Below are 14,030 nucleotides of genomic sequence, written 5' to 3' on the forward strand. Positions count from 1 at the left end.
TATATATATATATATATATATATATATATATATACATACATACATACATACATACATATATATACAGTGAAACCTCCTGTTATGGACACTCCTGTAACCGGACGCGGACAGTCATGTTTACGATGAAACATTATTTTCTATCCCGTCAAACCGGACACTATTTTTTCTAAATTTGAAAAAAGATTTTTTCTGCTTCAAGAAAAAAATACGCAACTTTTTGCTATTTTTAAAGCATGTAAATTTTTCTTGCCTTATCCATAACTAAAAATATTGTCAAGCTATTTTATTACTAAAGAATCAATCTTTCTCCTGTAACCTTGCCTTATGTTTGCAAAAAAAGAAGAGCAAATGATCATTTAGACATCATCTTTTTATCTGGACAACACAGGTTATGAAACCCAACAAGCTGAAATGACATCTTAAATGCTTTCAATGCTTACTCTCAATGCACTGCGAATTTCTTTTATTTTCTTATCAATTCGAAGACTATTTAACAAAGCTGGGGTAAAAAAAAAAAAGAGAACGGAAATATAATCTTTGAGGTGTTCATATAAATGAAACATTTATTCAGACACTTGATAGATGATTAATTGTGAATATATTAACTCAACAGCTCCTCCTGCTGTACATGTATTCATTTCTTTTTTTTTTCTGTAAATCATGGGAAGTTTACTTTCAAGGAGGTATTACCCATGTTTCCTATCAAGTGATGGGTAGGTGTTAGGGTAGTAATTAAAATAATAGAGTAATTTAAACTTACTGAATACTAAAAGCTCCTATTCGGTATCATATGACTAACTTGAATATCTGTGTTAATATGAAAATTATATTCATTTATCTGTAGCTATAATCTAGAATTGTGTATTTATATCAAACTTTTTTCATTTATTCTTTTTGTATAGATAAAAATATTTTTTAAAGTTTAAATAAATATCCCTGTGGATAGTCATTGTATATTATTTAATTATTTCTATATCATTGAAAATATTCTAAAAATAATTTACGGTGTTAAACTTCATAAGTGTACCCTTCCCGTAAACAGACCGTTTTTTTCGGTCCCGAGAGTGTCCGCTTAATCGAGGTTTCACTGTATATATACATATATATTATGGAAACCTTTCAAAAATTATTGTCCAAAAAATATAATTTTTCTATTGTGTTTTAGGCAATATTGTGATATTAATACAAATGAAATTTTTTGTACAAATATGTGTGAAAACCTTTTCAGTACAGAGAAGATGGAGATATTATAGATATGGTTACTTTTCTGAAATATTTATTCTGTACATCTCAGTTTAATTCAATTTAATATTAATATAATATAATTTTATTTAACAAAAAAGATGTATAAAATTTTCTTTTCAAAATGATTTTGTAGTGACATTTTTTAACTTCAATGATGGAAATATTTTTCTTAAATCTTTTTTTCCTCCTATTTTAGAATTTAATTAAAAATACCATCATTATTTATGCATTAATAATAAGACATTCATCATTTTGCAATGATATTTTAATGATGATTTTTATTTTCCATCTTACAGAGATTTTAAATCGTCAAGGGGACAGCAATATGATTTTGCAAGAACTCGTTCATTTAGAGTACAAACAAAGAATCAACAGATATTTCGACCTTCTGATCTTGTTTTAGGAAAATTGCTGGGAAGGGGTTTCTTTGGTCAAGCTTTTCTTGTGAGTAAAAATTTTAAAACAATTTTGCAAAAATTATTTATTGCACTTTGCAAATTAAAAATATTTTGTAAAATTCATTCTTAAAGAGTTGAGTTTTAAAACTAGGAATAATAAAAGTTGTATGGTTGTTATAATTATTTTTTTGATACAGTTTACTTACTAATTAGATATTTATTGAGTTTCTGGGTCTCCACATAGTCTATACCTGACAAAAACAATCTTTTATCCAACTTATTTCAGGTACCTTTCACACATTTTATTTGTTACTCAGACAGTTCCTTGTAAAAACAGGATTTAATACCCCTCCAAGTATCATGGCATTTGTGTAAAACAATATAAGATCGTTGAATTAATATTTTACAAGAAGTTCTAAGTAAATTTTTTACTCATATTTATATTAATATTAGCATTTGCGTTTATATTTGCATTTTCTACCCATTTTACACTATATCTAAAAATTGTATAAAAGAAATTTAGAATGATCTATGTGAGATTTTAAGCCATGGAGACAGATAATGATGGAGGACAATGTAACTTTATTATTCATTTGATTTATTTGAAATTCTAATTAGATATACAGCGAAACCTCCTGTTATGGACACTCCTGCAAAACGGATGCCTCTCAATACGGACATATTTTTAATTCCCCGGGAATCTTCTATGAATAAACCATTACGTACATTCTCCGCAAAGCGGACACTCCCGTGACTGGACGCGGACAGTCATTTTGGTCCTGAAACGTTTTTAATCTCTACAAACCGGACACTATTTTTTCTAAATAAATTGCAAGCTAAAAAAATTCAACTTTTCACCATTTTTAAAGCATGTAAATAAAACTTTTTGCCTTATCCATAACTAAAAATATTGTTAAGCTATTTCACCACCGAAAAATCAATCTTTCTCCTGTCACCTTGCCTTATCTTTGTAAAGAAAGGAGAGAAAATGGTACTGCACTCCTGAAATAATTCTGACATCGGCATCTTTTGATCTTTTCATCTGGACCACACAGGTTATGAGACCCCTCAAGTTGAAATGACTTCTCTCAATGCTTCTTCCCCATTGAAAATTTCTTTAATTTTCTTATCAATTTGAAGACTGTATTTAACACAACTGGGGTAAAAAAAAGAGAACAGAAGTATAATCTTTGAGGTGTTTATATAAATGAAACATTTATTCAGACACTTGATAGCTGATCAATTGTGAATAATCATCTCCATAGGTCCTCATGACTTACAGGTATGCATTACTTTTTTTTCTGTGAATCATGGGAGGTTTATTTTCCAAGAAGGTATTAACCATGTTCCCTATCAAATGATAAGTAGGTGTAAGGGGATGTGAACCTAATAATTGAAACGGACTGAGGACAGTACGCTCCTATTTGGTATCATATGTCTAACTTGAGTATCTATGCTAATAGGAAAATTATATTTATTTATCTGTAGCTACATCCAGAATTATGTATTTATATCCAACTTCTTTATATATTCCTTTTTATCTTTCTTAATGTTTAAATAAATATTCTTGTAGATATTTACAGTATCCTTGTAGATATTATTTAATTGTTTCTACGTTTTTGAGAATATTCTAAAAACAATTTACGGTGTTAAATTTCGTTATTAGGGTACCCTTCCCGTAAACGGATAACTCTCATAAACGGACAAATTTTTTGGTCCCATGAATGTCCGCTTAACGGAGGTTTCACTGTATTTAGTTCCTGGTTAATGAAGGATATTTTTTATGTGTTTTTTTAAATATATACCGAATGAAAAATGGTTGAAATATAATTTTATAGTAATTTTCAATGTAATTTACCTATAATTGGAACTACATTATTAAGGGTTGCACAAGTTTTTGATAAATAAAATTTTTATTTATTACCAACCTTGAAAAGAAGATCCATATAGCCATAGCTGCCAACTCTTCTGTATTTTCCAGTAGATTATTGGATTTTGCCAGTTTCTCCTGGTCTACTGGTTTAATAAAAAGCAATATTTCACCATTAGTTTGGGGATAACAGGAAGGCCAGTTTCTCCTCTTTTTGTTGTTCTATATATTCAATAGCACTTTCGATAGCTTATAGTTCATCTGTAGGAGAGTTTTTTTATATGCTTTGATTTTCATTGTCACTGTCTTCATTATTTTCGCTAGATTCATTTTCATTATTGACGATATTAAAGATCATTTCATCGGTTATCTCGTGTTGTCTGTCAACTTGTTTTCCTGAGTGTTTGGAAGATAAAATTCAGAATTTTTTTTCGATGGTAGTTTTAAAAATAAAAAATTAACTAGAACAACAAAAAAGAACAATCCTTGAAGTATTTGATATCTCGGTTAAAGCGGAAACTCAGATAATCGGGACTCTACTGTATTTAAAATATTATATTACTTTCTATTTCAGGTCACTCACAGGCACACAGGGCAGAAAATGGTGATGAAAGAACTTTATAGACTGGATGAGGAGGCTCAACAGAACTTTGTCAAAGAAATTGCTGTCCTGCGCTCTTTGGAGCATCGAAATGTTTTGCGGTTTGTTGGTGTGCTCTACAAAGATCAAAAGCTGCATTTACTGACTGAATTCTTATCAGGGGGCACACTGCAAGACTTCATTCATGATAAGTCAGTGGATATATCTTGGTTGCAGCGAGTTAATTTTTCTAAAGATATAGCTTCTGGAATGGTAAATTTACATTTGTCTGTTATAAAACTAGCATTTCTTTTATATGTGTTTTATTAAGCAATATTTTTCTATTATTATTACAATTTGAGAAATTATTTCCTTTTTATCTAAAGTTATGAAATTAAATTCACTTTAACTTCAACTTTTTAAAAGTCCCCCCCCCTCCCACATTATTATCATTATTTTTTTTTTTTTAAAAATCTAAAATATACCAAGTTTCTTCACTATATATTTTTCTGGAAAATTTTGTGCAATATTTCCCTAAGTATATTTACTCATCATTAAACTTTATCATAGTGCATATTTTATTGTATTATAGTTATCTGTTATACAATACCATAATTAAGCAACTGCATTAGTGTGTTACTAGTGCGAGTATTAGTTAATTATTAGTTACTAGAGTGAAAGGATGCAAGCTATTATAGAAACAAGGAGAAATCTGTTTCCCTCTCTCCCATGTTATGTTGGTAAAAAAAGTCTGGTCTCATTGAGAAATTTTTTATTTATTTTTTATCATGCCCGTTTTCATAGGGAGGACGAAAATGTAAAAGTCGCCTTACTTTTTCGCTACAATTAATTTGCTAACGCCACTTCATTGACAAATAATTAATTATTGATCAATTTGGTAATTCCGTCAAATAGTAATTTCTCCGACAGGTTCATTTCATTCATAGGGTCATGTGTAATTTTGAAATTATTTTAGTGTTTCTTAGGTTACACATTATGTCACTGGCATTTCTTCATTCAAAGACAATTGCAATAACTATTTTAAAAGATTCTTGATGTAGCAAGTGTGAATGAAGGAAGAAAAGAACAAGGGTAAAAAGACAGTGAATTATTCAGAATTGTCAGTGAATTAGAATCAACGAATATTGTATCCAATATGAGTGGATACTGAAATAAGTTTATGAATGAAAATTGTGTTTTAATTTAATATTTTTTTTAATAAACTGATAGTTAGTTGAGCATTTAACTGAGACCGGTTAATGGATCAACATCTGCTCTTTTTTTTATTATCCTAAACTATAGTAGTATTCATTTCAGCATCAATTATTGCATTGACAGGTCGTTTCATAGAAATCATTCTGTTAGTAGAACATTTCATCTAATAAGCCATTTTGTAGAGAAAAAAAAATCTAAAACTCTGTTGATAAAGAATATTATACTATGATGTATAATCCCCCAACACAATAAATAATTTGCATTGATGCAGTTTAAATATATTGGGAAAAGTTTCTAAAGACCCAGGGCCACAAAGTGCTGTCGTGTCAGTGTTGTTGATGATGAATACAGTTTAAAATCTTGTTTAAAAAATACAACAAACTTTTGGAATGAAACATTATTAGTAATTATAAAGAATTTAATCAGGAGAACAAATTATTTAGATTTATCTTTCTTATTTGCTAACCCGAAAGTTCTAGCTTCCCAGATTATTTAAGATGGTAGCAAAATAACAATTTAAGCTTAGATTAATTTATTTAATTTTGACCACACTTGAAGATTTCTCTGCACAAGTAATAGGTTTTACATAAATGTTTAAGTTTGAATGTAGCGGTGGAAAAATTCATCCCGAATTAAATTTATTAAATTAATAATGAAATGTTAAATCATAAAATTTACTACCACTTTAAATATTAAATAAAATATTCTCATAAATCGTTGCTGCAGTTATGGTTGTTCAATTTGACGTTACATTTTGCTTCGTTGTACAAAAACTAATAAAACTTAGAAACTTGAAATTGCAAAGTTGTATAGAAAGATGTACAGGGAGTACAATCCAATGAAATATTAAGCATGCAATAAATAATTTAAGAATTATAACTGTTAAATGTGTAGGAAATAATATCATGCAGGCCGCTCTAGAAGCCACAGAGATGGAACTACAGAGTTTTAATTTCACAAGCTGAAAGAGCCATTTTTGTTTCTGAACTTGACACAAGCTTTTTTTTTTATTCTAAAAATTACTATGGAATAAAAAAAAATAAAGATTCAATCTTTAGTTTGAGAATTGTCAATTGTTAAACTTGCGGTAAACCCCCCCCCCCCCCNCCCCCCCAGTATGACTGATCTATTGCCTGCTGAAATGGAACTAGAGAGTTGAATTTTATTACTATTATAAACACTTTGTGAGTTCTTTTTTCAAAGTTCCAAATTGTTTAGAAGTTTTCTTTCTTTCACTTGACTTGGTATATTACTAATCATTCAGTGTAGTTATTGCTTTTGCCTTTGCGATGCTGATGTTTTATAAGTAAAACGAAACTATTGATCTTTGAAATGAATAAATGTTTAAATACTAGAACAAAAAAATTGTCTGTTTTGTGCAACTTGATCTACAGCTAAAGGATGTATAAATTTTCAAAAAAAAAAAAAAAAAATTCTTCTTTTCTGTTAATTGCAACATAGTATAGAAATTTTACTACTGTATAAAAATTTTATTTCTAAAGATTTTAAAATGTTCAAAGCAGAGTCTAGAGAATATTTCTTTTTGTTATAATTTTTGGTTACTAATTTTTCTTAATGATTTTTTTCAGGCTTATTTGCATTCAAAAAATATCATTCACAGGGATTTGAATTCTAACAATTGCTTAGTGAGAGAGGTATGAACATCTTTTTGATTATAATTTTAAATATTTCAATTAAGACAGATTTTCATTAGCTGGTTATTACTGAGTCACAGCAAAAGAATTTTACTACCAGATACACCAACCTGATTTTTTTACTCTGAAGACTTTTAACATTTATTTAGGTTCGGTTGAATCAGATTTCGATTTTTAGTAGCTTTAAAATTGTTCATGAAAATGAATTTAGTTTTTGAAATCTATGTATTCTATTAGTTTAATCATCTAACTCAAATATTTCGTTTTGGCTAGAGATATTTCCTCTCGTAAAGAATTTTTAATCTGAGAAGCTTGGTAAAGTGAACACCTTTAGGATAGAGAAATATGTTCATTAAAGAGAGGTGTCCGTTTAGAAAAAAGTATGCAAATACAGAACTCTAATGCTGAAAACTATTTTAACTAAGTTAATATGATGCGCATATAATTACAAAATTTAAAGTAGAAAATTACATGTATTTATTTAAAAATAATAAAAGTATCAAAACTCAAAGATAACTGTATAAAAGAGTGATATATGTATATTACTCACCTAATGAATTTGCATTTAGAAAATGAGTAAATACTATTTTCATTATTTGGATTTGGAGGCTTAGCCATTTTCTAGAAATTTAGTACAGAACGTAAGTATTTTCGTACAAATGACACATTACTTATTCTTATGGTAATACTACTTTTAACCCTTAATTTTCTATGTAAATAAAAGCAATTTTTTAAAAAAAATCTTTATTTTTACTTAAGTCAACTAGAAATTCTTTTTGAAAAATATATTATTATATTTTCTGCAAAAGGTGATTGCGTTTTTTATATTTATTTTTTTATTTTTAAGAGGAGCATGTATTAAAAAATTGGCCAACGGTTGTTGAAGCCAAATTTTTACTAGAAAGCATGTTTTTTAACAGCTAGCTCAATAAAATCAATTTCCAAACAGCCTCGTTAAAGTTATCTTACTATCCAGCTAACCATGGGAGGTTTCTGTGTTTTTATTTTTATCTGTGTAACGCAAATATGCATTAGGTTGACAGAAAAAGTTTTTCATGAAAGCAAATTTGTCTCTTATTTGTTGCTTGATCTAGTAGTAGTTATTTTACCTTTTGGGAGTTAAAAATTAACAAGATACAGGGACAGTATTGTAACATTGAGGGCACCAAAGTCGCTTTATTAATCTTCATTTCATCATTGGTGATAAGATGAAGTTTTGCATGTATCAAAAGTTTTAAGAGATTGTACTAAGATAAATCTCATTGCTCATCAATTGCATTTATAGTTCGGATGATTAAAAATCAAGTCTTCATAGTTAAAACATTTTTCATTAATATACCGTATTGTCTTTAAAATAATTAAAAAATATCCTAGGTTAAACAGTATCTACACAAGTAAATGCTATTGAAAATTAAGTAGATCAAATGAAAAATTTGTTATAAAATCTACTATTAACAGATGTTTGCATATCAAAATTTTACGTTAATCATTTTACGCATGTGAACACTTATTCCTAATTTCTTTTAGAATTTTTTTTTTTTTAAATTTATCTTTGGAAAAAAAAAAAAACTTGTGGTTTTATTTATATAGATGTGCAATGAGCCTCATTAGAACTATGTCTTGTAAAATATTTGTTAGCTAGAAAATTATACGACTTTAATATTTTTTTACATGAATGTTATAATAACTGACCAGGTAATTAACCAAAATTTTACTGCATACCTGTAATTGGCTGAGTAAAAAACTTAATTTTCACCAGGGCTCCAGATTCAGCAATATTTTTAGACCTGGTACATCTCTTATGTCATTACATTGTTTTTTTTTTAAAGTACTTTTTTAGAATATATTTTCTTTGTTCATATTATATTTTATTCATAATATGTTTTTCCCAGAATTATAAGCAAAATTCTATTTTTTTTATTAATTGTTATCACATTTAAAAAAATAAACGAGACTTTTAAGATTAAAAGTCACTTAATTGTTTACATTGTTTTGTTTATAACAATATGCAAAAATAAATTTTGCATGCAGCCATTATAAGTTTATACTGATATTATTATTATTAATTTACCAGTAAATGATTATTAAGTGCTAAAAGTACACAGAAATGAAGGTTGCAATAAAATTATAAACATGCATTTTGGAATATTTTTTAAGAGAAAGTAAGATAGTTTGTCTAAAGATGAAACAATAAGATAATCAAATTCTAAATTGAAATATATAAATTTTTGTATTAAGTTTTTTGATTCCCCCAAATATCATTTACCCAAATCATGTTATGTTATAATGATTATGTTAATAAAACTAAGCTGTATTGATTTACTTTATGATGTTTATTTTTATTTCATCCTTTTTAGGATAAAAGTGTTGTAGTTGCTGATTTTGGACTGGCGCGTGTTATGCTCGATAAGCAATTAAGTCGAAAATCGAGCACGGGAAATCGTCGCCCTGAAAGAAAGAAAAGATATACCGTTGTTGGAAATCCTTATTGGATGGCGCCTGAAATGATGTCACATAAAAAATATGATGAGCGTGTTGACATATTTTCTTTTGGTATCATTTTGTGTGAGGTGAGACAGTTTTAAGTGTGAATTAATCAACTAATGTGCAATACGCCGAGGAATATATATGACAACTTGTATAAATTAAATTAAACAGAATTGCTGAGCAATTTAAACCTTACATTTTTTGAAGTTTCAGATTTAGTTTTTGTTTATGCGAGTGTAATGTGTTTCTAATTCATTTCCAATGTTTCATTAATTTAAAATGCCCATTTTAATTTTTCATGCTATCCTTTATTAATTATAGGACTCTACTGACAAAAGGTGAGTTTTTATATATATATAGCCATGCTTAATATTGTTTAGTTTTAGTTATCCTTTGCCAAGCATTCACATGCTTATTTTATTCTGATATTGAACAAATATTTACAGAAGATTGGGCTTAGTCATTTTATTTCATATTCAAGTACAATAATTTATGACTATATCTGACTAAAAGTAAACCCGATGCTTATGATTTGAGAATAATCTAATTTAAAGAAAAAGCAATTGAATGTATCTGATTAAATGTGAGGCAATACAATTATATAATGTAAAATTGTCCTCACCCTTCAGATTCAAATTAATTCATTAATTACGCTGAGGAACAATTTTTTGTTTTTGTTACATGAATTTTTTTTTTATTAGCAAATCTTAGATTCATTCACATTGCTAATTTGAAATTTGCAATTGATTTCTCTCTCAAAGCTACTGTCTTTTAGTGACATTTTTAATCTATTTTTTGTACAAGTTTAAAACGTTATATCTAACAGGGAATCGCTTGAATGTTGTGACAAATTTCTAGGGAAGATTGGGCACATCCTCAGGATTAAAGTTTCATTGGAACCTATGCTGCAAATGCTGTCATAGGCCACTAGGGGTGTTTTCCTTCATGTGCTTCTGAACAAGTCATAATCGGGAAGCTCACCTAGTGTAAGGTGACATTTCCGGGTATAGATATCTATGCAGTTTTAATCCTGATTATGTGCCCTAACTCTGTCACAACAATTATGGGTTCCCTTGTTACCTTAAAATGATTTTAGGCTTGTACATTTCGACAAAAAATAGACTAAAAGTAAAAAAATTCTATATCTTTTAGAGAAAAACTAATTCCAGATTGAAAATTCCACTTCTTTATAGGCAAGATCAATTATTTGTATAAATGCAGCAATCAATTTGTTCCCTTGTGTTTGATTGATTTTCAAAATTTTTAACAAGTTAGAAATGTGAACATTTTAAAAGTTGTTACCTATTATAGTATATTAGGTGGTAATTTTAATGCTCTGTGACTGAGTGGTCGTGTGCCGCATGTATTTGGTTGGATCCTCGGGCCAGGCAAGGTTGACTCAGCCTTTCATTCCTTCAGTGGGTCGATAAAATTAGTATGAAGCATGTATGGGAACTAAACATTGAGGGTTTTGCGTTAAGCTGACCATCCAACCGGAATATCTGCTCTTGCACCCCAGAGCATAAAGGTCAAGAAAACTGAGATGGGCACAGTAGTCCATGGCCCTTTATGGGCTGTTGCGCCACTGAGTTTAGTTTAGTAATATTAATATTTTAAGTGCTCATGCTCAAACCTTGATTATCCTCCATTTCCATGTAAAAAATTAATTAATTAATTTTTTTGTAGATAATTGGTAGAATTCCTGCTGATCCTGATATCTTGCCTAGAAGTTCAGATTTTGGACTTAATGTTGCAGCTTTTAAAGAAAAGTTTTGTGATGGTTGTCCTGAGCTTTATTCTGAAATAGCATTTAAATGTTGTGATATTTCTCCTGAAAAAAGGTATACTTGTGATTCTGAAAGTAATAATTTGCATTGGTTGTCATTTTTTTAAAACATGCCTTTTAAATTAATTTTAAAACTAGAATTTAATAGTGAGACGCAAAATGAAATATTTTGACCAAAATACTTTTTTTTTTTTTTTTACATTAATGGCTGTTGTACATTTTGAAAAAAAAAATTCATCCTTCTATTGAAATACTTCAATTTATGATTTTCTTTGGTAGTTTTACAAAAATTTTTTTACTTTTGTAAATTGAAGTAACTCAGTTTTTTTTAATAATTTTTTCTTTAAAAAATTTAATAAAAATTCTTAGTTTTCTACGAATAATTTTACATTTAAACTTTAATTTTGTTTTATGGTTAAAAAATTTATTTGCTAAAGAAATTTATAGACAAAATTTTTTTTTTCTTAAGCAAGTTTTTTAAAAAAATGGAAATATTTGTATTATAGTATTAGTTATATTAGAGTATAGTTTAGTATTTCATATTTGAAGATGTATGCAAACTTAGAAAACTGTTTTTGTCATATAAATATTATTCTCTATGAGTTTATTTAATTTTAATATACAAATGTCTATAATAAATGTCCATATACGTGTTTGAAAAGAATAATTTCAAGCACAATTTAAGGAATTCTATTCTTATGATCAAAAATTTTTTTTATTTGAAATTTAAAGACCAAGGATTTAGACGCAAGAGTTTTAAGAAATAGCTAGTCAAAACATATTTTTTCTTATAAATATTGAGTTCTAATCTGTTACTTTTTGATTTATTTATTTTGCTGTCACCAATAAATTTCAGTTTTTCTTTTTTCTTTCAAAACTCTTTTAAATGATCAAGCAAACTTTACCAGCAAATTAAAAACGTATAAAATGAAATGAATTTTTAAAAATAAATAAGGATAATAACTATAAAATATTCTTTCAATCCTTTATTCTGTGCAGAAGGAGTAATTTCATTTCTCATTTATCGATTTGTCAAGTTTCATACTATCTTAAATAGCTTTTTGATAAAAAATAAATAAAAGAAATGCATCAATAGTTGTGAAATTTTAGCATTCAGTTAAAAACTTATTGTACACATTTATTTAACACCTCATATTTTATTCTTTTTCACATCTCCATTTCTTCTTCTAAACTTTCTCATTTTTTTCCCTCCTAACCAAACATTTTTCAAAATTCTACCTTGAACTCAGAAATTTTGTAATGTGAAAAGATTTTTGATTTTTTTTTAAAATATAAAACTAGCTCTAAATTTCTTCACTTTATTTCTCCGGGTATCACAATTTATTAGCTATTTTTATTTTCATTTAAATTCTGGTATATGTGCCTTTTTAATTAATATTAATTTCTTCAATTCTTAAAAAGACCTTTTTATATTTTTAGCTGTCAGAAAGTTGAATTTATAATTCAAATGGTAAGAGCATGTGTGTGTTATTTTATATCAGCATGCAGTATTCAGGATCTGTAGAATTTTAGCCTTTTATTTAGCTATTTAAATAAAATTTGTGGCAAGTTACAGATATCATTCCTGAGTATTTAGAAGTGTAAAACCTTAATCATTTTAATGTTAATCCTACAAATATCTTCTTCATTTTCAGTTATAGATTTTATCCTTAAAATAGAATGAAATAATAATAATTTTGGCATGTATTCCTTTTTAACAAGATTATTTAAACCATATTATGTCATTGCATGCTCAATGATTTTGTTTTGTAATTTATTGAGTTTTTATTTTCTCTCTTTCGCATTTGTGAGGCTTGGAACTTGAATTTTGTATTTCGAAGCGTTTAGCTAAAAAGACTAGCTAGAGTGCTCAAACTTCCATCTTGAGTGTTTTGTTTTGTCCGCTTAGTGATTGCTTGTCATTTTATCACCAAGTAGAATTTGTCCTCAATCAAAATTTTAACTTAGTAGAATGCACAAACTGCACCTGAAACTTTGCCTGATAACAGCACAAGCTTCAATACTAATTTTATACAAGCAAATACTAATTTTATTACCGTCATTGAACAGCTGACAACTACATTTACGACTACTAATGTTCAACTCCGTAGCCTTGTAATTTTGAACCCAATCTGGAAGACAAGTGAACTTCTGGATCAAGTATTGGGAGAAATTTGCTCTCCTGGAGGACTTTTTGATGGAACTAACCCGCATTTGTGTTACATGGAGAGGAAGACCATGAGAACCTCCCACAGTTAGCCTGACGACAAGGGGACTCTAACCCATGACCGTTCTACCACTGAGGATATTTCACGTCAGCACTGTGGTTGGTGCAATCTGGATGCGGATTCGTATCGACAAGCCATTGCTGGGATCGAACCCAGTTCACCTCGTTGGAAGGGGTACGCTCTATCCCCTGAGCCATCACAGCTACTATATACAAAATTTATAGTAACTGGGAATTTATCATTAATAAATATTTTCGCACTGCCCAACTAGCTTAATTGTCTGAATTTTAACTAAAGCTCTCTGGCGGCTGACAATATAAGCATTAATGTTCTGATGGCTACAAACGGAATTTATTGCCATAAGGATCATATTATCCATTCAAATTTTGACCATTTTTGGGCTAGTTAAGAGTTTTAAGCTGAACTCTGTGCCATATCTTAAATGGGGTGTGTAAAATTATTCTCTAATCAAAAAAACTGTCTACTATGAACAAAAGAAGAAAATGAAATAAAATTTTCAAAGTTACAAGTAGACTGAAAAGGTTTTTGCCTGTACTGAAATGAAA

At 28.5% G+C, this 14,030-nt stretch overlaps 1 protein-coding gene across 3 annotated transcripts in view; it reads left to right on the forward strand.

Annotated features, from left to right (window-relative positions):
* LOC107454877 (LIM domain kinase 1) overlaps positions 1 to 14,030 on the forward strand; it is a 29,963-nt gene that overhangs the window by 12,702 nt on the left and 3,231 nt on the right. For 2 of the 3 annotated variants that reach the window (XM_043052981.2, XM_016072210.3), the window contains exons 8-12: positions 1,542 to 1,689; positions 4,088 to 4,366; positions 6,898 to 6,963; positions 9,321 to 9,533; positions 11,137 to 11,291. In XM_043052981.2, coding sequence (XP_042908915.1) covers positions 1,542 to 1,689; positions 4,088 to 4,366; positions 6,898 to 6,963; positions 9,321 to 9,533; positions 11,137 to 11,291 — 861 coding nt within the window. Of the gene's footprint in view, positions 1 to 1,541; positions 1,690 to 4,087; positions 4,367 to 6,897; positions 6,964 to 9,320; positions 9,534 to 11,136; positions 11,292 to 12,676; positions 13,733 to 14,030 lie in introns of those variants that run through there. The other variant, XM_043052983.2, reaches the window with a different exon arrangement.

Source organism: Parasteatoda tepidariorum, chromosome 1 (genome assembly GCF_043381705.1).
Source record: "Parasteatoda tepidariorum isolate YZ-2023 chromosome 1, CAS_Ptep_4.0, whole genome shotgun sequence".
In the NCBI taxonomy this organism is placed as follows: Eukaryota; Metazoa; Arthropoda; class Arachnida; order Araneae; family Theridiidae; genus Parasteatoda; species Parasteatoda tepidariorum.